Source organism: Capricornis sumatraensis, chromosome 20, assembly GCF_032405125.1.
Source record: "Capricornis sumatraensis isolate serow.1 chromosome 20, serow.2, whole genome shotgun sequence".
Taxonomy (NCBI): domain Eukaryota; kingdom Metazoa; phylum Chordata; class Mammalia; order Artiodactyla; family Bovidae; genus Capricornis; species Capricornis sumatraensis.
The window spans coordinates 61349816-61377676 of NC_091088.1; the positions used below are offsets into that span (position 1 = coordinate 61349816).

A 27861-nucleotide genomic window follows, 5' to 3' on the forward strand; every position below is an offset into this window, starting at 1 on the left:
GAGATGGAGGGAGACTGAAGCGCAGCCCAGCAAGGGCCACACAGTAAGTCAGGCCTCTGTCAGCCCCTGTTGTTGTGTTTTTTTTTTTTTAAACTAGAAGTAAATAGAATTGTGTCAGATGGGTTGATAGGATCTTGGAAAGGTGTTGGTTTTCTTTTTTTAACTTTTTATTTTGTATTGTAGTATAGCCGATTAACAACGTTGGCATAGTTTCAAGTGGGCAGCAGAGGGACTCAGCCATACATACACGTGTATCTGTTCTCCCCCATCTATCAGTCCCTGTTACCCAGAACCAGGAGTGATGAGGTGAGGTGGGGGCATCCAGCCCATGGGGGTGGGTCAGAACTTCTCTACAACCGGCCCTTGAAGGCCCACACGGAGGGAGCCCCGGGCCCAGAAAGGGAAAGGACTGGCCTGGGGTCACCCAGCAGGAGTTGAGAGCGGCACCCGAGGCTCTTGACAGAGTCTCTGCATCTGGCCATTGGCTTGAACTGTTTATAGGCAAGATAGACGTTGCAAATTGAGCCCAAAGGCCACCCTCAAAGAGCAGCCGTTTTAAGAATGAGACCTGGATTCTGACCTGCCTTGTTTTCCTATTTTGTGACCTTTGTTCCTCTCCAAGACTCAAGTGTCTTGGTCTCTAAAACAGGGGTGACTCACTAGGTCCCAAAGAAGAGAGGTAAAGTATCAGCTGCCCCCTGCACAGTGCCTGGCCCTTAGGCCGTGAGCACCTAGGATGTGAGTGGCTTGCACGGGCGGATAAACAGGCCTTAAGGAGGAATAGCCCAGTGCTTGGGTCAGGGCTGGCCCAGGGACACTGAACACCAGACACACAGTGATGACCATGGCCAGAACCAGTTTATTGGTCGAGGTGAAGGGCTTGGGCTCAGGCCTCCCCAGCAACCTAGAAATCCATGTCCTCGGCCAGGTCCTGGAGATAGGCCATGTACTGGTCTGAGGTGAGGGAGAGGGGTTGGCTGTTGGAAATGTGCAGGTCGACAGTATTCTCCAGGGAGGAGGCACCCCCTTGCCGCGCTATGTCTACAAGAACCCTGAGGCACATGGGGACAACCTGAGAGAGATGGGGGAGAAATTGTCAGGAGACACCCAACACCATCCACTACCCAGGATGGGGCTGAGTAGACTACAAGTCCCAGCATCCCCCACGGTAACCCAGGATAAACCATTAGGCCCAGGCCTGCTGGGAGTTGTAGTTTCCCCCATATTCACACCCAAGTTCAGTTCAGTTCAGTCTATCAGCCGTGTCAGTCTCTTTGCAACCCCATGGACTGCAGCACGCCAGGCTTCCCTGTCCATCACCAACTCCCAGAGCTTACTCAGACTCATGTCCATCAAGTTGGTGATGCCATCCAACCGTCTCATCCTCTCTTGTCCCCTTCTCCCACAACCAAGGGAGGCCACAAAAACTAAGGTTAAGGCTGCTGAAGGGGTTCCTAGAAGCTAGGGAAGCAGCTGGTGCTCAGAAGGACTCTTGGGAGCTGAAGTACCTCACACAGGCTGCTAGGATTTGTAGTCCACCAACTTCCACATGGTTGGGCGAACTCAAAATTGGCTCTGGGAGAAAGGCCATTGGAGGGACACCCAGAAGCCCCTGAGGAAGAACTGGCAGTTGCAGAGACTGCCAGAAGAACTATGGGAGCTGTAGTTTCTGGAAGCAGCCTTCCTTTTAAAATCCAGCCCTCAGCTCCAGGAGCCTGGAGCTGGCAGTACCTTGACCATCACAAGCCTCTTGATCCATGGCTGGTCCTGGGGCCATGACTGCCCCACACAGAACCAGAGGGTATAGAGTGGCGAACGTCTGCTTCCTTCAGTGAAGGTGATCAGATCTGGGGGCCAAGGAACAGAGAGTCAGGGATGGGAAGAAGGCCTTCTACCTGCCCCTCTCCTCTCCCCCAAAACTTCATTAACATCCTTACCTTCTCTCCTGATCAAAAGCCCGGCATACCTCTGCCACCATGACTGGGGGCTGTTCATTTGGGGAAAGCCCCTCCACTTATGCACAAGCTTAAATGTTCCTCCTCCCTCCCTCGCATCAAGATGGGGCTGGAAGGTGAACCCCACCCCGCCCAGAGCCCCAGCCTTTGGATGGGGAAACAGGCCCAGGAGGGGCATTCTCCTCCCTAAGGATGCTCAGTGGTTCTGGAGTACCAGATCGGTGGTGGTGACTGCTTTTTAACCCCTCAAGGCCACACTGTCCACTATGTAGCCATTAGCCATGGCTATTTAAGTTTTAATTGTATCTAATTAAAATCAAATAAAACTTAAAATTCATTTCATTTTCACTCACCTCATCTAAATACTCAGCATCCACGTGCAGCTAGTGGATACGAAGCTGGGCAGTGCAAATACAGTGCTATCTGCATCACTGCACAAAAGTCTATTCGGATAGCAAGCCTCTAGGGGATATCTTTCTCCTGCATCTGTCTTTCCACCACAATTGGTAATAATGATAATGACTCTGGCAGCTAATTCCCTGAGTGGCTTCTGTATGCTGGGCCTGAGCCCCCTGCCAGCTCCAGGCAGGTAAGGAGAGGAAGGAGACAGTCTGCAGATTTCACAGGTTCAGAGCAGTCCATCCTTCTCCCCAGGTTCAAGCACAAGCAGAGCCGCAGGGTCTGAATTCAGCCTCCAACGTCCTGACCCCAGAGATTTTCACCACCATTGCCTCCTGTTTCCACAGCAGAGTGAAGGCCCTGCCTCACTCACCTGTTATGAAGGGCCCCAGGTTGAACACACCTCCTTCCCTGTCCTTCGGGACCTCGCCATCAGGCTTGTGGCCACAGCTGGGGAGGAGTTCCTCGCCTATGGCCCAGTACACGTGGCAGTGCCCCAGCCTCTGGGCGCAGAGCCACTGCCCGGCCCGCCACAGGGCCAGCCCCCCGCCCAGGCAGCTCAGCACACGCTGCACGTAGTCTGTCACGCTCTTGTCTGTCAGGGACGCTGCGGGGTCCGGCAGTCGTATTGGCTGCCCGGGCAGCATCCTGTCCCCTGCTTCTGATCCCACCAGCCGCAGGCCCCCAGGGCAGAAGACAGTCTGCTGGAAGACTTGGCAGCCCCGGTAGAAGGCAGTCACCTCGAACTCCCAATCTGAGCAGCAGCAGCCAGAACGCGAAGGGGGAGAGAGAATGAGCAGGTGTAAGGGGGTTCTCAACTCAGGTCCTGGCCCCTCCTGGCCCGCAGCTGGCACTCACCTTCCTCGTTTGCCAACAGCTGCTTCAGGGGGTTTTCAGAGACTCCCGAGTTTGGGCAAAGAGCAGGGATGTCTGATTCGGGGCTCAGGAAGAGCTGAGGGGGGTTCTCAGAGGTCATAGTCAGATTCGAGGGCCCTCCTTCTGGGCTCAAGTCCATGTCACTCAGTAACTTCTGCACAATGTCTTCCTGGACAGGAAAAAATAAAGATCCAGGTGTTTCCATGGCCTTTTCTGGAGACTTCCCACTGACCAAGCTTTTGTGTTCAGCCATGTGGAGACCCAGAGAGGAGACAGACCTGAGCTTTGCCCTCAAGGGGCTTCCAGCCTGGGGGAGACACAGCCACCAGCCCAGTAAAAGACACAGCTTGAGTGTATGCTTGGCACTACAATGGCCCGAGGGGAGCAGCTAATTCCAGCCTGAGGAACTGGCTCTGTACAAGCAAGACCTGGGCAGAGGGCCTTCCCTGGTGGTCCAGTCGCTAAGATTCCGTGCTCCCAATCCAGGCAGCCCGGGTCCCATCCCTGGTCAGGGAACTAGATCCCACATGCTGCAACTAAGAGTTTGCATGCCACAGCTAAGACCTGGTGCAGCCAGATAAATACTTTTTTAAGAAGACCTGGGCAGAGAAGTCTCAGTAGAATTTCAGAGAGGACTTTTCCCGGCACAGACATCAGCATGATCAAGGATAGCGAGGTTCTGAGCTCACAAGAGGCTGAGAGAACCCTGCACAAGGAGGAAAACTATCAAATTCTGGAAAGGTGGATTGGGGCCTTGAATGCCTGGTGAAAGCTCTGAAGTTTCTCTTGATGATGGCACTGGGAAGCCATGGGAGGGCTGTGAACAGGGAAGGGTCAGGGGCAGACCTGGGTCAGGTGGGGACAGGCTGCAGGGGAGAGAATGGAGCCTGGGGTGACGGTCCCAGGGGAAGAAGATGACATCTGGACAGGCTGGTGAGGACACGGAGAGAAGATGGGGTAGAGGCTGAAGGCAGCATGGTTGGGGAGCCTTCTTACCTGGGGATCAGAGGTACTGTGTCTGCCATTGTCTTGAGCGGTATCTGGCTCAGGGATGTCCCTGACTCCTATGGAGAAAAGTGGGGAGTGTAGTGGCGGCCCTGGGGACACTCGAAATCCCATCCCTCTAAGGGAAGCCTCACTTCCAGCACACCTGAGTTCACAAACTCATAGATCTTGTGCGGGTCTTGGGAGTCCTTGCTGTGGTCCTCCGCTAAACGCAACACTTCCTTCCGGTTCAGGGCAGACCGGAAATTCCTCTTCCATGTGGGCAGGTCGGGCTTATCCTTCCCAGGAGTATAGGCACCACTGGCTTCAGCCCAGGCCTAGGGGGCCAGTGGTGCCAAGATAGTGGGGAAGATGACTTAGACCTTGCTCCAGGGGTCTTAACCCTGTCTCCTCGTGCCCTAACAGTGTCCTCTCCGCTGGCACGTTCTAACTTGTCAAGGTTCCATCCCCAAATTCTCAGATTCTCTGTGCCCGAAGTTCCTCTACCTCCGCCCTTCGAAAACCTTTGCTTGCTAAGCCAGCCTTCCAGGTCCCAGTGAATGTTTGCCACCAACTTGTCCGAGGACACGCTCTGTGATAACCTCAGCCCCTCGTACTTTTTACCTCGGCTTACCGCCACCGGTGTATCCCAGTTTGGTGGTAAGAAACCTTAGTTTCAGGGCCAAGTCTCGCCTCTAATATTCCAAGCCGGCCCTCAGAAATCCTACAACCAAGATTCCCACCCCAGGGGCCTCTGAACCCCCCCAGGATGCATTTCCTTCCTTTTCCGGTTCTATTCCCAGAACCAGGAGACTCCGATCCTGACTGCTCTCCCACACCAGTGTGCGGATCCTATCACCTTCTCCCTTTCGAGTTCTAACTCCACCCACTTTCACCAACCAACATAAATAGCGAGCAGCTCCAGGGGAGCTAGCCCCGCCTTCTCGGCCCCGCCCCCCTCAGGGACCGCCCCTCCCTGCTCGCACGCACCTGGAAGATGCCGAAATCCTCCTGCTGGGCATCCTGCCGCAAGCCGTGCTTCCAAGGGATGCGGAAACGCGTGCGGCTCTCGCCCAGCCAGGCCACGCCCTCCAACTTCCCTCGGTCCAGCTGAGATATCAGCCAGGGCAGTATCCGAGGCTTTTGGGTTCCCATGGTCTGGCCTGCGCGCAGAGAATACTTCCTGGGCACAGGCGGCCTCCCAGGCCTGCCCAGTCGAAGAGTTCCACACCCAGACCTCCGTCTCAAGGGCCGCGTCGCAGGTCTCTAACCTATATTTTCCTGGGGTACAGGTGACCTCCCATCCTCCACGGAGGCTCTCTAAATTCAGCGAGGACTCCCTCCCAAGCGCATTTTACACCCCTGCCCTCTTTCCCCCAGCTTCTGATGTGTAGATATCTCTACTTCCCTCAATTCCGCCTGTGTAGACCTCCTCTCTTGCATTGCATACCTCTCCCTCCCACCTACATCACCCAGTGCAGATAGTCCCACCTCCAAGGTAGCGCCCTCCCCCTAGTTACTGGGTGTAGATGCGACTGACCTGTAGACCTCCACCTCCCGCACTTACCCAGTGAAGAGACAGTTCCACAGTTCCCCCCGCCGCCATGATCCTTTCACCCATTTCCACCCAAGACCATCCACAGTTTCTCCCAAACAACCTCCCCCAGAGCATATCCTCACTTTCTAGAGTGGACTGCCTCCCGTTCGCAGAGTGATCCTTCTCTCCCGAGATCGGCCAATACAGATGCCTCCTCTCCCCTCCTCCTTGCTACTCCTTCTGAGTTTGTTTTTGTGAGTTTGTTTTTGTTTGTTTGTTTTACAGCCGACCTCGGCGCCTGCTATTGCTTCACTTTTTTCCCTGCTTGTTTCACTTTCCCCACATTACACAACCCGCCTTCTCCACTGTCAATGCACACCCATCCTTTCTCCGCTTCCTCACTCCTGGACGCCACCAGGTCCTCAGGTTTTCCGTGTTACCTAAGTGTTGGGTCAGGGCGCGCAGGTAGGTGCCAGGGCCCAGCCCTGTCTTTGGGGTCCGGTAGCTCTCGAACTCTCAGCTGCACACTCCCACTTCCCGTCAGTTGAGCTTTAGAGGTGGGGCTTCTTTTTCTCTCGATTTCTCGAAATAAAAAGGGCTTGATCGTCGTTTGGGTGACAGACTCCAGAACCAAAGAGGCGGCTCGGCGAGCCGTGACGTCCGTTCACCTCCCACCCCTTGCCCTTCTTAGGTTTTCCGACCATTGGCATGCTGGGAAAGTCACAAGCAAATTAGGCGGGGCCCAGCGCTCCGCCCCTCTTACGTGTGGGCCCTCACCAACCCGAACCAGTGCGCAGGCGCGGGAAAGTTGTCCTAAGAAAGGAAAGTTTATACAAGTTCAGAGGAGGAGGAGGTGGCTGCGGCCGGGGCCCAGGACCAGGTGAGCGGGACATCAGCGAGGGCTTGGAGAGGAGGAAAGAAGAGGGAGCCAGGATCCGGGAGCGGGCAACTCAGTCCTACTCCGACATCCAAGCGTCTTCAGTCTCCCAAATTCTAGCGTGAGTCAGAGAGTAGAACTACACCTCCCAGCAGGCTGCGCGGCGAACCAGTAACGGACCGAGGGGAATGTTTGCTGCGACGCCTGCTGGGATTGGTAGTTCTTAATCCTCTAAGGATTTCAGTCTCTTGGCATCTTCCTTCAGAATCCAGAAGTCGGAGCCCTAGGGCCCCTTCCTCAGGGGTCTGAGGCCACAGCCCCAACCCTTACCCTTCTCTCTTAGACTCAGGAGTTCAGACCCCCAGCCCTCTTCTCCAAAAATTGAAGCGCTCCGGCCCCAGACCCCTCCTCCCTAAACCCAAGAATCAGAATCCCCAGACGTCTCCTCTCTCAGGATCAAGGTGTCTTTGTCCTCATTCCTCTTCTCTCTCTAGAGACAAGGATAGGGGCCCCCAGACCCCGAAACTCCCATAAAAGACCTGGGATCCCCTTCCCTCTTTGGGGATTCGTTAGTCCTGGCTCCCTCCTCATTCGGGGACTAGGAATTTGGGCCCCAGCCTTCACTTCTCTTTGAACCCTGGAGCCCATCCTCCATTTCCTTCTCTCGCAGGTGCCCCCATGGCGGGCTCGGAAGAGCTGGGGCTCCGGGAGGACATGCTGAGGGTCCTAGCTGCCTTCCTTAGGCGGGGTGAGGCTGTGGGGTCTCCCATTCCGACCCCACCCAGGTAAGAGGAGTTGCCCTCCTTCCTCAGGGAGCTGCATTTGGGATGGACCCCTCTCCAACTCTTGCTCCTGGACTCAGTCTGTCTCCTTCCCCACCTCTTTATATCTCATTCTACTCCTTGTCCTGGGGGTTGCAGGGAAGGTCTCTCAGTAGGAGGACAAAGGGACTGCTTGCGAAGAGCTTCTGGGATCACTCTCTGAGGTCCCCTTCCCCAGGAGCCCTGCCCAGGAGGAGCCAACAGACTTCCTGAGCCGCCTTCGAAGATGTCTTCCCTGCTCCCTGGGGCGAGGAGCCGTTCCCCCTGAGTCCCCTCGGCCTTGCTCCCTGCCACTCCGGCCCTGCTATGGTTCAGAGCCTGGTAAGACATTTCCTTCAATCATCCAAGAACTGGCATGGTCAGCAGCTTTGATTCTTAAAGTATAGGGAGGATAAGGGACTAGTTCATGATCACCCCCTGACACCCAACTGGATTGCTATCTGTCAGTTCTGTGAGCTGCTTTAGGACAGCTTTTGGTCCCGCTCTATTATCTCTCTCTTTCCACACGTGCTTCCTTGCCCCTAAACTTTTGTAGCCACCAGTACCCCCAGTACTGGATTTAGAAAAGGCAGAGGAACCAGAGATCAAATTGTCAACATCCATTGGATGATAGAAAAAGCAAGAGAATTCCAGAAAAAAATCTACTTCTACTTCATTGACTATGCTAAAACCTTTGACTGTGTAGATCACAACAAACTGGAAAATTCTTAAAGAGACGGGAATACCAGACCACCTTACTTGCCTCCTGAGAAATCTGTATGCAGGTCAAGAAGCAACAGTTAGAACCAGACATGGAACCACAAACTTGTTCCAAATTGGGAAAGGATTATGTCAAGGCTGTATGTTGTCACCCTGCTTATTTAACTTATATGCAGAGTACATCAGGTGAAACGCCAAGCTGGATGAAACTGGAATCATGATTGCTGGGAGAAATATCAGTAAGGTCAAAAGTGCAGATGACACTACCCCTTATGGCAGAAAGTGAAGAGAAGCTAAAGAGCCTCTCAGCGAAAGTGAAAGAGAAGACTGAAAAAGCTGACTTAAAACTCAACATTCAAAATACTAAGATCATGGAAAATAGATGGGGAAACAATAGAAACTGTGCAGACTTTATTTTTCTGGGCTCCAAAATCACTGCAGGTGGTGACTGCAGCCATGAAATAAAAAGACACTTGCTTCTTGGAAGAAATGCTGTGACCAACCTAGGCCACATATTAAAAAGCAGAGACGTTACGTTGCCAACAAAGGTCCATCTAGTCAAAGCTATGGTTTTTCCAGTAGTCATGTACGGATGTGAGAGTTGGACCATAAAGAAAGCTGAGCACTGAAGAACTGGTGTTTTTGAACTGTGGTGTTGGAGAAGACTCTTGAGAAGAGTCCCTTGGACTGCAAGGAGGTCAAACCAGTCAATCCTAAAGGAATCAGTCCTGAATTTTCCTTGGAAGGACTGATGATGAAGCTAAAGCTTCAATACTTTGGTCACCTGATGCGAAGAACTGACTCATTTGAAAAGACCCTGATGCTGGGAAAGACTGAAGGTGGGAGGAGAAGGGGATGACAGAGGATGAGATGGTTGGATGGCATCACTGACTCTATGGACATGAGTTTGAGCAAGCTCTGGGAGTTGGTGATGGACAGGGAGGCCTGGTGTGCTGCAGTCAATGGTATCGCAAAGAGTTGAACACGACTGACTGACTGGACTGAACTGAACTGTACCCCCAGTAGGGAGGCAGGAGACCTGATTTTCAGTCACAGTTGCCTGGCTGTTTTGGTTACATGAATCCTTTTCTCCAGTAGCAAAGTAGGAATGAAGAGGGGTGGGAATTGGACTTGATCAAGAGTGATAGGTAGGTTTTTTCTCATACATGAGCCTGGATAGACTAGTAATGGCTACTGGAGGGGCTTTGTTGAAGAGGATTTCATAGCTGGGGAGAAGAGTTCTGTGATGAGTTGCCTGAAAAGAACAAGGGATAGAATGGGATACTAAGGGTCATTAACCTGGGGTGTGCCATGTGTTTGCCTTCCCTAGATAGGATAATCTTCAAGGTCCAAACACTCTTAAGTCCAGCTTGGGGAAGAGTACAAGGGGTTTTTTAATCAGGTTTGCTCATTGGTCTTCAGTTTACCCCTACCCCACTCTGAAGTAGAAATCATTGCTACCTGGCAAGATGATTGGGAGGAGAGAACACCCAAGTTCCCGATGTTGGGTCCAAAGTTCCTAAAGACTCATCATTGGCTCTTTTCATTCCAGGCCCTGCTACCCCAGATTTCTATGCCCTGGTGGCCCAGCGGCTGGAACAGCTGGTCCAAGAGCAACTGAGATCCCCACCTAGTCCAGGTGAGGTGCAGAGGGACGCTGGAGAAAGATGCAGGTAGAAGGGTCACCAGGGTTCTGCCCCCAGCCAAATTCTCTTCTGCCTCCAGAATTACAGGGTCCCGCACCCACAGAGAAGGAAGCCCTGCTGCGAAAACTGGTGGCCTTGCTGGAAGAGGAGGCAGAAGTCATCAACCAGAAGGTGATGGGTGGTCTGTTCCCCCTTTAGCTAGGATAGGAATTGCAGCATGGTTCCACACTGGGACCTGAAGCTGGATCTGCATTCTCACTGGATGGTCGGACAGGGAACAGTGGGACAAGGCTTCAGTGAAAGAGTGAGTGAAGGGTAAGCCAGGGCAATGCCTTAAATTACTGCCTTTCATTGATCGCTAGAGGGGAGTGGCTTATAGGCAAAGGACTATGGCCACCAGAAACACCTTCTAAGAAAGAGATTGGGACCAGGTGAGGAAGTAAGGGAATGTATGGTGTGGGAAAGGGTGGGAGGTGTGGTTTGAAGCTGCTGATGCTGTTTAGTTGCTAAGTCGTGTCTGACTCTTTGCAACCCAATGGACTGTAACCCAAAGGCAGCTATCTAAAATCTGAAGACCTGATTGATTATATAGGGCTATGACTTAGAATGTAGGAGAAATGGACTGCCAGAGGGAGAGTGCCTTGTGACTCTGTCCTGGAATCTAGTTGGCTCAGGAGCTTCGGCAAAGTGTACGGTCTTATTCATTGCATGGTAGAAGGCAAGGTTGCTGTAGACACTGGCTTGGCCTCTGGGTCTCTGGGAAGCCCACAGAGGTGTCGCTAGAATATTAGCAAGCTGCTGCTAAGTCACTTCAGTCGTGTTCGACTCTGTGCACCCCATAGACGGCAGCCCACCAGGCTCCCCTGTCCCTGGGATTCTCCAGGTAAGAACACTGGAGTGGGTTGCCATTTCCTTCTCCAATGCATGAAAGTGCAAAGTGAAAGTGAAGTCGCTCAGTCGTGTACGACTCTTAGCGACCCCGTGGACTGCAGCCTTCCAGGCTCCTCCATCCATGGGATTTTCCAGGCAAGAGTACTGGAGTGGGGTGCCATTGCTTTCTCCATTAGCAAGCTAGAACACAGCTAGTATAGGGCTTGGCCCTGATTGGCTGTTGGGGCCTTGGCAGGGGCGTGGCTTGGCTTTGCCAGTTTTCGGCCATCTTTCTGGTAGTAGCTTGGCTGAGACCTTATAGTCTAGTTTGTGATTGGGGGATGTGCTGGATAGGGGCGTGGCCTAGGGCGCCAATTATACCTTGAACTTGCTTGAAGCCACGCCTCCGAGCTTCCTATTGGCTAGCTATGAGGGTGTGACTGAGGCTTACTTACCCTAGCTCTTCCCCTCCCTGTCCCACAGCTGGCTGCAGACCCAGCCTTGCAGCGCAAACTGGCGCGCCTCTCAGCCAGTTCCTTCAGCCGCCTAGTGGAGCTCTTCTCTAGCAGAGAGATCAGCCCTCGCCCAAGCCAAGCATTACCGTGCCCTGGGCCTCCGCCACCTTCCCCGGAACCCCTGGCCCGCCTGGCCCTGGCTATGGAACTGAGTCGGCGCGTGGCTGGGCTGGGGGGCACGTTGGCCGGACTCAGTGTAGAGCATGTGCACAGCTTCGCGCCCTGGATCCAGGCCCACGGGGGCTGGGTGAGCCGCCAAAGCCTCTCTGGGCTTCTCTTTACCTAATTGTCGTTGTATGTGTGTGTATTGGGGGTGGGGTGGGGGGACGGGGGTGGGGTCTTAACCTTCCGTTCAGGCATCACGGGTGTTCTCCCGCTTCCACCGTTTGTCCGTTCTGTGTTTATTGACCACCTACTGTACACCAGGCACTGTCTTGATAACTGCAGATGCCCTACGCAGCTTTAACCACTCTGGTATACACAGAAAGTTATGTCAGAAACAAATTTCCTCATCTGTAAAGGCAGGAGAACTCTTAACACCTACCTCAAAGGGTTATTGTGAGGATTAAAATGGAATCATCCTTGTAGGTACTTGGTCTTTGTGGGATGACTGACTGTGCAGCGCTGCCAGCGGGAATGCCTTTTCCCCAATATCCCCCTTCCTTGCTTCCTCTGCCCACTTGCTCAGGTATCACCCCCAGTGAGGCCTTCCCTGGTCTTCATTTAAAGTCGCAGTGACCCCCACACCCTCCCACCTTAATATGCTTGCTCACTGCTTTAAATCCAGCGCTGGGCTCAGAGCTGGATGGGGCTCCTGTGTACGGACTAAATGACCTTTGGCTGCTGTCCCCATCTCCTTGAACATCAATTTCTGGCTGCTCAATGGACACCATCTCATTTACCGGCCTCATCACTGCCAGGCTGTCATTGCTTCACGGACTGGCAGAAGCTGGCTAGGTGTGTTTGAGGAGCAGAAAGGCAGCCAGTAGGGCTGCAGCAGGGTGGGTGAGGGGGAGAGGATGGGAGATGAAAGCAGGAGAGGCGGCCAGATCGTGCAAGTCTTTAGGCCTTGTGATCATGCTTAAGAACTTGCACACGGAGTGAGCCAGGAGTTGTAGGAGGGCTCTTTGTATAGGAGGAATGCAAGCTGACTTGGGTGGTCACGGGCGCCCTCTGGCGGCCGTATGGGGACTAATGTAGGGGGCAAGGGCGGAAATGGGGAGCCCCAGGGGGATGCCAGCGCTGGTCCAGGGAGATGAGGGTGTATCAGACCAGGGTCGGGGCAGTGGAGAATTCTGGATTTAATTTGGAAATAAGCCTGACAGATTTTGCTCACGGAGTGGATGGGGAGACCGAATGGGAGACAAGAGTCGCGGATGATGCCGAAGATGCCGACCTGAGCAGCTACAGAGTACATCTGATGTCCCCTGAGACCGGGAGGAGCAGAGTGGAGGGGAAGGTGGGGGGCAGGTTTGGGGAGGAGTTAGAGGTGATCGGAGGTGGTTCAGTTAAGAGAGAGAGACCCTTCAGACCTCAGTGCAAGATGATGATGGAACAGTAGGTATTAGGGTCCAGAGCTCAGTGCAGAAGCTGGTTTAGTAGTAAGAACATTTTATTCTTTAAGGAATGATAACAGGCAAGCTTGGCCAGGTACTCAGGCAAGGCCTTTAGTGGAATGATCCCATCTACCCCTCAACCACCTTATAGGATTCGATTATTATCCTAGTTTTATGGATGCTGAGGGAAAGTCCTTTATTCAGGGTGGGGAATTGGAATTAGGACTTTAACGCAAAGTCAGGGCTCTTTATTGTTAAAGCCCCAGGACTCTGTTCCCCTCCCTTCAGTCTCTCTCCCCCCAGCTGTGTGGCTCTGCCTCTCCCACCCACCCCCAGGACCGTTTCCACCCACCCTGGGTCTCTGATCCTTTCTTGGGGTCTCCATCCCTCACCTCTCATCCCTGTCTGCCTCTCTCTGGGTCTCTGTCCCCTTCCCCTCTCTGGTTCCTTGCCTTCCCGATCTCTGCTCTCACTGGGCCAGTGTGGACCCGCTGTGAGGAGAGGACACCTCTCCGCTCACGGGCATCCACCACTTTTCCCTTCCAGGAGGGCATCTTGGCAGTTTCACCTGTGGACTTGAACTTACCCTTGGACTGAGCTCTCCCTCAGAAGTTGCTGTAAGATCAGACCTCATGTCCCTGCACCCTCTTTCCAAGCATTCCTGTTCCACTCAGGGCTGTGGGGTGACCCTCTTTCCAAGCATTCCTGTTCCACTCAGGGCTGTGGGGTGGTGCCTGCCCTCTATTTTTTTGCCAAAAAAAAAAAAAAAAGCCTGTTTAAAATGTTTTCACATTAAAAACTTTTTCAAGTCTTCTGTGTTCTTTCTCTCAAAAACTAAAGGACTAAGTAGAGGAGATTTGGTTCAGGGACCTCTCTAGTTTATAAATTGGGGAAAGAACCAAATATTCATTTGGGGCACCTACAAACTCCTGTCACCTGAACAGCTATCTCCAGAACAAAGCTGTGCTCTTCCTTCACGGGGCATCCAGAACGCCATCGCTTCTCATTTTTGTCTTCACACCGCTCCTTCTGAGCCTTTTTTGCTGGTTTCTCCTCATTTAGCTGTCTACCAGCGGTTGTCACCTTCTTAGGGCTATCACCCCCTTCACTGAATTATGTCTGTAAACACCTAAAATGAAAAGTACAGGATTACAAAGGAAGCCAAGTACAGTCAAGCCTCCGTATTCACAGATTCCGTATTTTCGAATTCACCTATACTCTTGAACATTTATCTGTAGCCCCCAAACGAATACTCACGTGCCTTTGCACTCACTGGTAGGCGTGCACGTGCTCAGAGCAGTAAACAGTCGGACCGACCCAGTGGGCACCTTTCAGCTCAGGTCGGGCGAGGCGAGGCTGCCTTCCTGTTGCGGCTCTCACACTGTGTACAAACATCCTTTCCACAGTCTATATCCGGTGCCACATTTTTCACATCTCTGTGCTATTTGTGGTGATTCCGCTGTCCCAAAGGGCCCCAAAGCATGGCCCGAAGGTCCTAGCGAGCATTCCTAAGTGGAGGAAGGCTGCCATGAACCACAATTCGTGCAGTCTGTCATAGATCGTTTTTGTTACTGTTGGCTGCAAGGCCGATGTGAATAGGCCCACTACACATTAAATAATGCGTCTACAAACAGAAAATACACAGAAAACCTGATTACATTTTGATGGGTTGATGAAAGTGTTGTGACAAGACACTTGTGGCAACCTGACCCTGTATCTCCCCTGGGATCAGGGTGGAACAGGGTGATCACCAATTCAGTGTTTGTGATGACTTTGTGGGATGTAACTAGCGCAAATAAGGATCAAGGGTGGAAATAAAGCTTTCAAGATTAATATAAAAATTAGTGGTATAATAATAGACATGCCTCCTCATTAATTAAAAACACCTAGGGTGGGTCTCATAACCATGATTTCTAAGTAGAGCAGGAATGACATTTGGAGATGGATCAGTTATGGTCGAGTGACAGATCATATGCGTTTAGCAGCTCACGAGAACGCATTTATTAATCGCAGTTTCTGTGTGTCAGGGGCATGGGCGCAGCTTAGCCGGGCACTTGGCTCTGGGTGTGACTATGCTGCTATCAAGGTCTCAGCTTGTCTCACCTGAGGCTGGGGGCCTCTTGCTAGCGCTTGTTTTAGCAGAGTCATTGCGGCCTCATAGAGACACCCGACTCTTCATTTTGACTCAGGTCTGCTAACCACCTTTCTAATCACATGAACTCCCCCGTGATCTTGTCCATTTCGTGGTCTGCGACCTAATGCAGCACTGGCCAATAGAAATATAACAGGAGCCATATGTGTTATTTAGAATATAATAGTAGCCCCATGAAAGCGAAGTAAAAAAGTTAAATTAATTTTAACCATAATTTTTATTTACCCCATTTATCCAAAATAGAATCATTTCAGCATGTAATCAATACTAAAAATACAAATGAAGTATTACAGATTCTTTTTTTTACATAAAGTCTTCAGAATCTGGTGTGCGTTTTACAGCCATAGCATATCTCAGCTGAGACTTGTCATGGGCCATTACTCAGTAGTCCCATGTGGCTGCCATCTTGGAGAATGAAGAATCTGACACTTGATGGCTCCCCCAGTTTTGCTTCCAGCCCAGACTGCCCACCTGTACTCTCTGTGGTGTGGAATTTGCTCAGTCGTATCTGACTCTTTGCGACCCTATGGACTGTACCCTGCCAGGCTCCTCTGTCATGGAATTCCCCAGGCAAGAATACTGGAGTGGGTTGCCATTCCCTTCTCTAGGGGGTCTTCTCTCTCCAGGGATCAAACCCTGGGTCTCCTGCATTACAAGGAGACCCTTTACCATCTAAGCCACCAGGGAAGCCCCTGTACTCTATACCCAGTGACATTAGTTTATTCCCTAATGTTGTAGAGAGAATGTGTTATAATTTTTCCTTCTTTATAGCAACACAAGAGCAAAAGTAATTGATTGGGTTAACTGGAAATCAGAAGAAAAAAAAAAGATAAGACACAAAAACCCTGCTGAAACATTTGGAGAAATAGAAAAGAAAAAATAATTCCACACAACATACAATGTAAGGGTCAAGATGTGGGTTCAGATAAAGTCTCTGCTTTTCAACAGACAACATTAAGAAAAGGAAAAGACAGGTCACAGATTGGGAGAAAAATGTAAAGTCAGTATACCTAAAAGAGACCTGTATCTAGACTCTATAAAGAACGTTTACAATTGGTGAATAAGAAAACAACTCTGTTTGCAAAAATACACAAAAGACTTGAGCAGACACTTGACAAAAGAAAATATACAAATGGGGGAACTTCCCAGGTGGTGGAGTGGTTAAGGACCCGCCTTCCAATGCAGGAGGTGTGAGTTCCATCCCTGGTTGAGAATCTTGCAGCAACTACTGAGCCCACATGCTCTGGAACCTGTACGCAATAACTAAAACCCGAAGCAGCCAAATTAAAAAAAAAAAAAAATTTTTTTTAAAGAAAGAAAACATGCAAATGGCCGATAAGCACACGAAAACACAAAAAGGTGCTGAACAACATTGGCGGTCAGGGCAATAATGCAAGTCACAACCAGGAGATAATCTCTTCCTACACAGGAGAGTCGTTAAAATTATAGACTGATTTTACCAAGTGCTGGAGGGGATGTGGAGCACCTAGAACTCTCACGCATCACTGATGGAAATGCAAATTGGTAGAATACCATAGGAAACTTTGGGGCAGTTTCTTATCAAGTTAAACATACACCTAGCATAGGACGCGCAAGCATGTCCTCCTAGCTTGACCCAAGAGAATTGAAAGTGTACATCTACAGAGAGGTTGGGACACGATGGTTTATGGCCTCTTTATTCATAACAGCCCTAATCTGGAAACCACTCACATGTCCACCAAGAGGAAAATGTGATCCAGCAATACAATGGAATACTCCTCAGCAATAAAAAGTGTTGGACAATCGTTATATGAGACATGAACGAATCCTGAAAACATTATGCTGAGAAAAACAAGACAGGCACAAAAGAGCACATACTTTTATCGGAAAATTTAGCAGCTGAAAAGATACACTATAGTAACGAAACAGTGATTGCTTCTGGGGTTGGGTGGGAGGGCGGTGTTGAAAGGGTCGTGAAGGAACTTTCTAGGGTGATGGGATACATTCCCCAAGTAGCAGTTACCTTCATTCAACAAGTAACTTTTTCTACAGGTCGAGGGAAGCTACCTGGAGGAGGTGGCGACTGAGTTATGCCGGGACTGACTCATGAAGGCCAGACGAAGGGGGTGGGTGTTCCAGCATGGGTAGGACTTGGCAAAGGCCAAGTGCTTGAGTGGGGTCACTGGGTTTTAAAAACTTATAACAATAAGAAGAAGGCTCAAGATTAAACACCTCGACACCTGAGTCCCATTTCTGACCTGATTCAGGATCACGGATAAGACCTCTTTGAGCCTCTCACTGCTTCAGTTTTCCATCAGGGAAATGGGCACAAGCTCGCTTATTTCCCCTTGGATTCCCTACAAGCTGGGAGAAGCCACAGAGTGAACGGTGAGTGACAGTTTGTTTGAGCCAATCTCTGGAGCCTAAAGCCTGCTTTCCTTTTTCGTGGGCCAATCGTCACGTTCTCCTTGAGGCCAGCAGCTTGGCGGAGGCAGGCCGAAAGCCTCATGACGTCACATTGTTAATAAACCAATAGCAGCTATTAAGAGGCGGGTACTTTTGGTGATAGTTCTATTTCAAGATGTCCGCTTAGCGCAGGGTCCGCCGGGAAGCTTTGAGGCGGTACGGGAGAAGGGGCGGGAACCCCCAGTAGATTCTGCCCAATCGTCAGTCGCGCTTCTTGCGATAGACGGGCAGTCTTTCCCATCCCCGTCGACTTAAGGGGGCGGGGTTCGGCACGCCAGAGTAGGCGGGCACCTCAGCTTTGATGGGTGTCTCCTTCGCCCAATGGCTAAATGGTATTTCCAGACGGGTCACCTCCGCTGCCAATGAGATCTCCTGGCTGGGTCGCGATAGGCGGGCCGTAGACCCTCCGGTATAAGGCGGTCCCGGGGGAGTGCGGAGAAAGGGGGGGGGTCTCGGCGGCCGGAGGAGGAGTAGACGCGGGTGAAGATGGCGGCAGCCGAAGCCGCGAACTGCATCATGGAGGTGAGCGCCAGGAGCGCCACCGGGGGCGGGGGGCGGTTTGGAAGTCGGTGTTTTACGCCTCCGCCGTGGGGAAGGGGCTCTGAGTCGCCGGATTGGGGTTGAAGGCCCCCGGCCGAACGGAGGGGGGCGCCGCGTGCTCCGTATCCGAGGATACCGTTTGAAGTGCGGGTTCCCTAGCTTTCGGGGGCCTGAGGCGCCACGCCGAGCCGAGGGCCTACTGCCCCCTCCCACGTGGGGGAGGGCTGGGGGCGCTTCCGGCCTGGCCCCCACGTGGCCGCGGCACGGTGGGTGGGGAGGGGGTGTGCCGTGCCCGCTGGCCCGGCGGGTTCCACGTGCGGGACAAAGGCCCCGCCCCCGGCCGGGGGGAGGGGCGCCCCCGGGGGGGGGGGGCGGAGAGGAGGCTCGGACCCTCCCTCACGAGGCCCCCTGCCCTCCTCCCCGGGTATCGTGACGGGCACCTCGGGGTGGGGACCTCCGTGCAGTGATGAGGCTCTTGGGAGGGGCAGTGTGCCTCGACCCTTAACAAACCCTTTCCTGGGACCAGGGCATCTGCTTAGGCATCGGTCCAGGTTTCGTGCGCTCTTGCGTTGGGATTGGAGGAAGACGAAGAATTGGTTCCCTCTGGGACCCCTCCTACCCCCCAGTTTCCTGTCTCTGGATTCTCCCCCTCTTTGGGAGCTGGGGGGATGGGGCATGCCCCTGTGACCTCCCTCTGGTCGATGGGGGGGCATCGAGCTGAAGATCTTTCCCGATTAGGCGCTGTGCACCCCCTTGTGGCCATTTCTGGGTGTGTGGGAGGGACATCTTTTTCATGGGGCGTGTCTCCAAGCCCCCCTCCCTGTCGAAGCCCTCCCGGGCGAGGGGAGAATCTGTCCTGGGAAGGGCTGTGAGGTAGTGGAGGCAGCGGATTTACCCCCTTCTGGCCCTTCCTCTCCCTGGGGTATTTGTGAAGGTGGGAGTTGACCTCCTCTTCCCTGAACCCCTGTTTGAGGGTCCTGAACCTGCTTGCGTGAAATGGTGTCCCGTGAGGTGTGATTCTCTTGCAGTTATGTGGGGCTTGCCATGATGCTGTGTCTCAAGCGCTCTGGGGGCATGTCTGGCGGTGATGTCGGTGGTGTAGAGAAATGGGCCCTCAGGGGAAGTCCCCTCACCCGCCGTCTTTCTGTATCCGCGTCATTCACTGGCTTAGGGAGGATGGAGGTGGGGCTTGGAGCCCAGGGGTTATGTCTGTGATTTCACGCTTCTTGGCGCCTGGAGAGTGCTTGCATCTGGAAGAGCTGTAATCTGTTGGGCCCTCCGTACTCTCACCTCTTAGCTTGTAGCAGTCTCAGGAATGGGAGATGAGGGTCCAAGATGCATACCTTGGGGGGCAGCCCCAGGGGTCACTCCAGTGACTCCCCCTTGGCTCTCTGCTAGACGAGGGCCTTCTTGGCTGGAGGAAATATTTTCCTCAGAGGTGGATCCAGGACTCGGCCCCTCCCCTGGGGAGTTTCTGGGCCTGAGATGGTGGTTCGAACGGGGAGTAGATGGGCTTGGGGGTCCAGGGTCTGGCCTCCTCTGTGGGACTCTGCCCTCCTGCGCAGAGGGTCATAATCAGGAGATAGGCACTCCCTTGTTTTGTTTGGGACTCCCTGAGTCCCAGGCAGGAGCTAGCAGCCCACATGCCAGCTCTGGTGGGGGGTGCCCGTGTGCCACACCTCCTTTCTGGAATCCTCTCAGATGAGAGAGTGCTTTGCAGAGGTGGCAGATGCCCAGTGGGTACACCCTGCCAGTCCCCTTCCCCCAGCTACGAATGGTACCCCAGGATGAGGCTTTGTGTCAGGAAGTGTCATCTAATCTGGGGAGATTAGACGGTGAGGGGGAGTGACAGCTGGCAGTGCCCTTGTGCCCGGCGGGTGCCAGTTCCTCTGGCCTGGATGGGGGAGGCGTGTGTGCTCAGGTGCCTGGCCCAACAGGGGCAGTGTGGGGGCGGGCCACCATCTCTCCAGCCGCAGCTGGGATAGACCCCTCCCTGCTCCCCCGCATCTCCCCCACCCCTGTTGAAAACAGCCTTGCCTCTTCACTTGTTCCTTCTCCCACCACTGCTCACAAAGGAAAAGCAGAACTGTAGGAAACACCTCCTTCTTGCCCAAGAGCCCGGGTCGCCTGGCCTGGCCCTCCCCTAGCCGCTCCTGGTAGCTAATCCTTTCTCCCTGTTACTCTCTCCTAGAATTTTGTAGCCACCTTGGCTAATGGGATGAGCCTCCAGCCGCCTCTTGAAGAAGTAAATATCCTTTTGTGAGACCCCTTCCCACATACACATTTCCTCACACGTCACGCCCTTTTTAGTGGTCTAACTGATCCCTCTGGCTTCAAACCACTTTACCCTTGGCCCCCGAAACACTTAGTCCAGACTCCGTCCAGGTTTGGGCCCCCACCTGGCCTCTCCCAATACTGTGGCTACTTCCTTAACTCCATTTACAGCCCCCCATCCCACCTTTGTCCTTCCCTGTGTCTACCCCGCTTCCGCCTTCCTCTCCCCTCCCTTCCCCAGCTGTGGGCTGAGCTAGAGACGGGGGCAGAGAGACTGGAGAGATGGTAGGCCTGGCTGAGGTATCGGGGGTGCCCTCCTGGATGGTGCTCTGGGGGTGGGGGGTTCCTGGGAGAGGAAAGACGGCAGGTGGGGGCTGTAGGGTTGCCATGGTACGGTTTGGGGAGTGGTTCTGTATACTCCAAGGGGGCGTAGACCTGCCTGGAGGCTTCCGAATCTGTGGGGCGCCCCCAGATGTGACCCCATTTGCTCCCATTCACCCCCTCCCAGGTCTCCTGTGGCCAGGCAGAAAGCAGCGAGAAGCCCAACGCTGAGGACATGACGTCCAAAGATTACTACTTTGACTCCTATGCTCACTTCGGCATCCACGAGGTGAGTATGGACAGACAGCTCCTAAGGGTGCCGAATCTTCCGGGGGGTCATGTTGGGGAGGGCTGGAGATTCATCTCTGACGCATGCGCACTGCCTTCCCTGGCAGCGGGCCACCCCCTCTGCGCAGGCAGAGCTCACACTCCGGGTCGCCTCGCGCAGCCGTTGCCTGGGAGACGGGGTTAGCCTGGCGCTCTACCAGTCTTCTCCTGGGAGGCCACGGTGGGAGCGCGCATGTGCATCTGAGACGTCAGCCCTAGGTCAGGGCCTACCGGTCTTTGCCGCCCTCTAGTGACCGGCAGCGGGACTGTCCCCCAGCGGCTCGAAAGTCTTCACCCCTTTTGCATGTGGTGGAGGTTGAGGTCCCAGAAAGCAGCAGGGATGGGGTGGGAAGATTTTTCTCTTTCCTTTTTTAAAAAATTGTTATAAAATACGTATAACAAAATTTACCATTTTCACGTGGGCGGTTTAATGGCTTTGGCTTACTGAGGACTTTTTAAAGGCAAGGCTTTACAGGGGGTTAGACGGCAAGGGTAAAAATGCCTAAGATGGGATTTTGGTCCATCCAGTCCAATTTCACGTAGGGAAACTGAGGCGTGTGGAAGGGAAATGACTTGTCCTAAGGGGACTAAAGCAGGTTTGAGGACTGAGTGCCAGTCTTCAAGTTGATCAGCGTGTTGGAGGCCAGGGCACCCTGGTTTTCATCAGGGGACGCCAGTCCCCTCATGATCTCTTTGTTCCCACCCCTGCCAGGAAATGCTGAAAGATGAGGTCCGCACCCTCACATACCGCAACTCCATGTTTCACAACCGGCACCTTTTCAAAGACAAGGTGGTGCTGGACGTGGGCTCGGGCACAGGGATCCTCTGCATGTTTGCCGCCAAGGCTGGGGCCCGCAAGGTCATTGGGGTGAGTGTCCTCGGCAGCCGGCCAGGCCTGGGCCTAGGGACGGAAAGGGGGCCCCTTGGGGCTCAGGGATTGGGTGGAGGGGAGTGGGGGCGGAGGGTGGCACTTGGGGGGGGTCTCACCCTCCCTTCTTCCTGGGCCCCCAGATCGAGTGTTCCAGTATCTCTGATTATGCGGTGAAGATCGTCAAAGCCAACAAGTTAGACCATGGTGAGCCCAGGAAGAGAACGGGGTCTTTGGGGAGGGAGCGGGGCATCCCAGCTTCCCCGGGGCCCCTCGGCAAGGAAATGGAGGCCATGGAAGTCAAATTCAGGCGTTCCTCCCCCGTGGGCTCTGGGCTGGGGACAGCCCCAAAATCCAGCCTTCTCAGAACCCACCTCCTGACGAGCCATCTTAGAATCTGCATGTGGAAGTCACAAGCTTAGTGCTTCAGTCTTTTATTTAAAAAAACAAAAATTCCAAGAAGCAATCTTGAGGTTTTTCAGTGAGTGATAGAGGCACGTGGTTGGCACATGAGGCCCATATAGTAAGAACTCTCCCACCCGCCTCTCAGCCACTCTTCTCTAAGTGCAGACAGCTCTCTCTCCCAGAGAGGTTCATACCGATGAACAAACATGCGTGTGTACGTTTCTGCATTCACGTGCTGGTTTTTGACACAGATAATGTTTCATACATGCCCTTTGCGATTTTCACCTGTGTATTATGTAGTTTAACACCTGATAGGATGTTGAGAGGATCTTGCTTTTTGATGACTGCCATCCTCTATTTTCACATACACCAGGTCTGTTAACCAAGTTCCTGGTCATGGGCATTTGAGCTTCCAAGACTTTTATCCCCCACCTGTAATGTCATCATCAATCATATATGAACTAATGTTATCTGTGAGGTCAGTTCATAAAAGTAGGGTTGCATAGATCAAAAGTGGAAGAAAGTTGGGCAGAAGGTGCCACATTGCCCTTCCCACCTGCAAGGTTTGAGGGGCAGAGGACATGGGAACGTGTGGGTTTTTTGATATGAGGGCCCTTTGCATTCTAGAAGCTGAAGGGGTTTTTTTTTTAAAAAGAGAAATTAGTGTAATGAATTCCCAAGTTCCCATCACTGAGCTTTAAATACCTCCTTTTGAAGCAAATTCCGACTATAAATCCTGCCATGTGTGTATCTAATAGATAAGGCTATTTAAAAAAGCATGACCATGGGAATTTCCCAGCAGCCCAGTGCTTAGGACTGCTTTCCCTGCTAGGGCCCCACTTCGATCCCCGGTCAGGGAACTAAGATCCCACAAGCTACACAGTGCAGCCAGAAAAACAAAACATCACCGTGGCTGTTAGTGGCAAAATCTCTCTCATTTTTAAAAAAAATTTTACTTTGCTGCGTCAGGTCTTAGTTGCAGCATGTGGGATCTAGTTCTCTGACCAGGGGTTGAACCCCAGTCCCCTGTACTGGGAGCATGGACTCTTAGCCACTGGACCACCAGGGAATCCCATGGGCTGACTTCCAGTAGATTTTAGGAAGGGAGCTGCTCTGCCCCGTACAAAACCCTGACCCAGAAGCAGGTCATCTGCAAATGGTTTGGCACCAGGTTCCCCATGAGTGTTCGAGGCTTGACGGGTAAGGGGGTGGCCGCCTTTCCCATTCCGTGTCTTAGAGTGAGGGGCTGTCTGCACCGGGCCCTGGTCCTGCCTGTTAATGGCAAAATCTTAATGTCGCCTAATACCTGATTCATGTCAAGTTCTGTTCCTGCCTCAGAAATATCCCGTGATGAATGAATTTTAAAACTTAAGTTGACAGGGTGTGGCTTCAGCTCACAGAGTTCTTTAAAGATGCCCCAACACAGCCCCCAGTCCTTCCTTGAGAAGACAAGGCTGTCCCAGTGGGGCCCCCAGGGGAGGCAGGCAGACGGCTGTCCTCGGGGCTGGTGGCATGTGCCCTTGTCTGCCCCGCAGTGGTGACCATCATCAAGGGGAAGGTGGAGGAGGTCGAGCTCCCGGTGGAGAAGGTGGACATCATCATCAGTGAGTGGATGGGCTACTGCCTCTTCTACGAGTCGATGCTCAACACCGTGCTCTACGCCCGGGACAAGTGGCTGGTGAGGCCCCGGCGGGGCGGGAGCGGCTCGTGCAGGCCGGGATCCTGCTGTTGAGCCGGTGTGGGGGTCCAGGCAGAAAAGGGAAGCTGTGCTCCGTACTTCCCACCACGGGGACTGAGTACAGGGGCTGGAAGACATCTCCTACGTGGATGTTAGGAGGCCCATGGGCAAGATGGAGGGGACCCAGTACCGGAAGCTAGACAGGGACAGGGAGATGGTGCTGGAAAAGAACCACAGCAGGCCTGAGGGATTAGGAGGGACTGTGGACCCAGGTGCTGTCAGAGCAGGCCTCCCAGGGAGCTGACCGAGACCTGAACCCCAGACGGGGAGGAGCTACATGGGATCTGAGGGGCAAGGCACACTTAACAGAGGCTTTCGGCCAGTGCGAAGGTCCTGGGGCAGCAGCAAGTTCGCTGTGTAGGGAACTTGTAGGAAACCTGCAGTAGAACGAGGATCGGGAAGGAAGTTGGAGGTGAGGGGTCAGGGGTGGGGCCTGTGCAGGTCTCATGGGGCCTCGTGGATGTGTAAGACTGCTTTACTCCTCAGAGGGGCGAGGTTAGGATGAAATCTGACTTAGATGCTCCTCAGAGCCATCAGGCAGCTATCTGGGGAGTAGACTGAGGCTGGGCACCAGTGAGGAGGCCGAGATAGGAGCCCACCTGGGAAGTGCTGAGCTCAGACCAGGGTGGTGTCAGGGGTGGATAAAGAAACAAAATGGGGCAACCTTGCTCAGTCCCCCCATCCTTCACGCCCTTGCCCTGCTCCCTGTAGGCACCTGACGGCCTCATCTTCCCAGACCGAGCCACGCTGTACGTGACGGCCATCGAGGACCGGCAGTACAAAGACTACAAGATCCACTGTGAGCTCGCGGCCCGGGGAGCTTACGGGCGGGGGCGGCTGGGTGCCGGCTACCCCTGGGCTCACCCTCCTCCTCGCCTCCTCCCCAGGGTGGGAGAATGTGTACGGCTTCGACATGTCTTGCATCAAAGACGTGGCCATCAAGGAGCCCCTGGTGGATGTGGTGGACCCCAAGCAGCTGGTCACCAATGCCTGCCTCATCAAGGTGAGCGGGGTAGGGGGCTGGGGGTCGCTCAGGGTCAACCCAAGAAGAGCCAGCACCTGGCCCCTGCGTGGGACCATGAATGCTTGCTTGTTTGAGGTCTCGGGAGCTTATATACACACGTGGGATAATACCGACAGCCATCATTTTTTGAGGTTCCCCTTCTCAACCCCCGGTATCAACTCTCACAAGGATACGGGAGGCAGGCCAAACTGGGTGGAGGAGGGAGTTTGTGGATGGAGATCGGTGGGGGGGTACAGACGCCCTGACTGGGCAAGCCTCCGTGGCCTGAGGCAGGACCCCTAGTTTTACCCTGAGCAGTCGAAGGATTTTAAGCAGGGCTGTGACGTGATCCCTTTCTAGGCCGTCAGGCTGTCTGGTAAGGGATGTGGGGGGAGAAGGCGGGAGCCAGGGAACCCTGTTAGATGCTGCCACAGCGGAGTGGGGACACTGGCCGAGGCAGGCAGTGGAGAGTGGAAACTGGACGATGCTCCAAGGAGCAGTCCTCCTTCTAGGAGGTCGGCCTGTCAGATTTGGGGTTGGGGTTGGGAGAGCAGGGGATCCAGCAGGGGCCCCCAGGTTTGACCGCTGGGCCGGGGGTCAGGAAAGCGGGCTCACGAGGCTTTTCCCACAGGAGGTGGACATCTACACGGTCAAGGTGGAAGACCTGACCTTCACCTCCCCCTTCTGCCTGCAAGTGAAGCGGAACGACTACGTGCACGCCCTGGTGGCCTACTTCAACATCGAGTTCACCCGCTGCCACAAGAGGACCGGCTTCTCCACCAGTGAGGCGGGGCGCAGGGGCGCGGGCGCGGTGGGGCCTGCGACAGGAGTGGCCAGAGGGATCCCCGGGGCCTGGAGGCTTCTGACAGCAGCTCTGCCAGCCACCCTAGCGCTCGGTGCTCCAGTCTCTGCACCCACAAAAAAGCCCGTCCCAGGCTTGGTCAGAGTGAAGGGACTGCAGTCACCGCCCAGTCAATGGGCTCTGGAGGGCGAGGGGGTCCCGCGGAGGGAAGGTGGCGGTGGGGAAGGACAGGCGGCGAGGTGGGTGGGCCAGGCTGATGCCACCCATGCCCACCCCAGGCCCTGAGTCCCCCTACACTCACTGGAAGCAGACAGTGTTCTATATGGAGGACTACCTGACGGTGAAGACGGGCGAGGAGATCTTTGGCACCATTGGCATGCGGCCCAACGCCAAGAACAACGTGAGGCCCTGGGGCAGCTGGGAGGGGGGGCTCGGGCACCTCTGCCTGTTCTGGGGCCCGGGGACCTCTCGGCCCAAAACCTGCCAGCTAGCCCGCTTACCCTCTGTTCTGCACTCATCTGTCTGGCCTGTGCCCCCCACACCCCCATCCTCGGTCTGCCTGTGACCGCAGTTTCATTGAGCACCTGCTGGATACCAAGGGACCCCGGGGACCCAGGCATGATCAGGCCGGACCCCTGCTGTTCAAGTTCTAGACACAGGAGAGTCATGTCAGTGCCAGCTGGTCAGGACTTCTGTGCTCAGCTGGGAAAGGGGCCGGCAGGTATTGGAGAGGTGGAGACGGGGCCGCAGGATATCCTGGCCCAGGAGTGGGAGCTAGAAAGGAAAGGAGGGCTGTTTCATCCACTGAGACGTGGCAGGGAAGCAGGTCTGGGGGAAAGTCAGGAGCTCGGGCATGGATGGGAGGACTCCTGGGTTGGCGGGAGGAAGGTCTGGAAGTTGAGGGACGTGGCCTGGGCTGGAAATGTCAATGGAGCGGCACTGCGTGAGCTTGGATGGAGGGGAGCACCCCACGGTGGCCCCACTTTCTAAGTCAGGGAGGTAAGAGCCAGTTTCAGCAGCTGTTCTCAGCCAGGGATGGTATTGCCCCCCGCCCCCCCACGTCGTCATCTGGAGACATTTTGGGTGCCACAGTTGAAGAAGGGGCACGGCTGGCATCTAGTGGACGGGCAGGGGAGCCGCTCCTGTGCAGGGCACAAGATAAGACTTCCTCACAGGAAAAGAGTGGTCTGGTAGCGCAAAGGCTGAGAAAACCCAAACGAGAAACTGAGAGACCCGAAGAGGGAGGAGGGAGCCAGGAGTGACGTGCAGTGAGGCCCGAGGGGGCAGCGGCTCTTGAGGTCGCTGGTGGCTTTGCCCAGTCTTTCCAGGGGGTGCTGGGGGCTGAGCCACAGGGTGGGCCCCAGGAGGGTTGGCCTCCAGGAAGCTTTGGAGGAGAGGAAGAGAGGGCGGCGGGGTGGGGCCCTGGAGTTTTTTTGAGAGGAGGAAGTTTTGCTAGAGAGAGGTTTGCTTCTTGTAAAAGAAGAAAGAAATAACTTTTGCTGATGGGGATGGTTTTGATAAAGGAAATCTTACCATGCAGGAGACAGCAGTTGCCCCTCCCTCCCCCCTCCCGTCCCCCCCAAGGCGAGGGATTGGCTGGGTTCCAGGTGGTTTTGAGGATGTCACGTTGGAAACCTCACGGGGAATCCGCACTGGTCGAGACAGATGCTGGGTGTGGGAGCAGCAACGCGGTGTCTCCAGGGAGGGGGTGTGGACGGTGGGGGCCCTGCGGCACCTCAGGCGGCCGAGCTGTCCTGCCCCTTCCCCTGCTGCCCTCTGTCTCTGCCTGCCCTGTCCCAGCACCCCCTCATGGCCGCACTCTCCCCACAGCGTGACCTGGACTTCACCATCGACCTGGACTTCAAGGGCCAGCTGTGCGAGCTCTCCTGCTCCACTGACTACCGGATGCGCTGAGGCGGTGCCCGGCTTCTCCCACCCCAGCCAGGCTGGCCCTGCAAGGGCCCAGGGGCTGCGGCGTTCTTAGGCGGTTTCGGGGCTCCCCCTTCCTCTCCCTCCCTCCCACAGAAGGGGGTTTTAGGGGCTGGGGGTGGGGGGGCACATCGTGACTGTGTTTTTCATAACTTATGTTTTTATATGGTTGCATTTACGCCAATAAATCCTCAGCTGGGATGGCAGCTCAGCTTCCTGGGGGACACGGTGGGGTCAGGCTACTGTCTGCAGGCGTCCAAACCGCCCAGGGCGAAGAGACAGCCCGCTGGCGGCTTCAGGTCTCTGTCACCACTTCTGTGTC

General features: G+C 54.2%; 3 protein-coding genes across 8 annotated transcripts; 2 read left to right on the forward strand and 1 right to left on the reverse strand.

Annotated features, from left to right (window-relative positions):
* Nucleotides 1–259: 259 nt before the first annotated feature.
* On the reverse strand, nt 260–6433 carry IRF3 (interferon regulatory factor 3). Of its 2 annotated transcripts, none has more exons than XM_068991713.1 (8): nt 6192–6433; nt 5205–5377; nt 4227–4294; nt 3816–3936; nt 3213–3399; nt 2728–3108; nt 1732–1847; nt 260–1072 (listed from the first exon to the last, which is right to left on the reverse strand). In XM_068991713.1, the coding sequence occupies exons 2-8, from the start codon at nt 5367–5369 to the stop codon at nt 905–907; spliced, it is 1206 nt and encodes a 401-aa protein (XP_068847814.1). In that variant the 5' UTR covers nt 5370–5377; nt 6192–6433; the 3' UTR covers nt 260–904. The 2 variants fall into 2 exon arrangements, with proteins under 2 accessions (XP_068847814.1, XP_068847813.1); XM_068991712.1 differs by lacking the exon at nt 3816–3936 and adding an exon at nt 4381–4552 and having other exon boundaries at nt 6192–6432.
* A 47-nt stretch (nt 6434–6480) lies between these two features.
* BCL2L12 (BCL2 like 12) lies at nt 6481–13441 on the forward strand. 2 transcript variants are annotated; one of them, XM_068991715.1, is made up of 7 exons: nt 6481–6631; nt 7299–7413; nt 7631–7770; nt 9701–9787; nt 9874–9965; nt 11148–11426; nt 13282–13441. In XM_068991715.1, the coding sequence occupies exons 2-7, from the start codon at nt 7307–7309 to the stop codon at nt 13330–13332; spliced, it is 756 nt and encodes a 251-aa protein (XP_068847816.1). In that variant the 5' UTR covers nt 6481–6631; nt 7299–7306; the 3' UTR covers nt 13333–13441. The 2 variants fall into 2 exon arrangements, with proteins under 2 accessions (XP_068847816.1, XP_068847815.1); XM_068991714.1 differs by having other exon boundaries at nt 6486–6631; nt 7628–7770.
* A 4323-nt stretch (nt 13442–17764) lies between these two features.
* On the forward strand, nt 17765–27667 carry PRMT1 (protein arginine methyltransferase 1). 4 transcript variants are annotated; one of them, XM_068991930.1, is made up of 11 exons: nt 17795–17854; nt 20064–20117; nt 20655–20756; nt 21507–21662; nt 21806–21869; nt 23603–23745; nt 24517–24604; nt 24693–24808; nt 25440–25590; nt 25889–26010; nt 27441–27666. In XM_068991930.1, exons 1-11 carry the CDS (start codon nt 17819–17821, stop codon nt 27522–27524), a joined length of 1116 nt encoding a protein of 371 aa, XP_068848031.1. In that variant the 5' UTR covers nt 17795–17818; the 3' UTR covers nt 27525–27666. The 4 variants fall into 4 exon arrangements, with proteins under 4 accessions (XP_068848032.1, XP_068848034.1, XP_068848031.1 ...); XM_068991931.1 differs by lacking the exon at nt 20064–20117 and having other exon boundaries at nt 17765–17854; nt 27441–27664; XM_068991932.1 differs by lacking the exons at nt 17795–17854; nt 20064–20117 and adding an exon at nt 20429–20446 and having other exon boundaries at nt 27441–27665.
* The last annotated feature ends 194 nt before the right edge of the window (nt 27668–27861 follow it).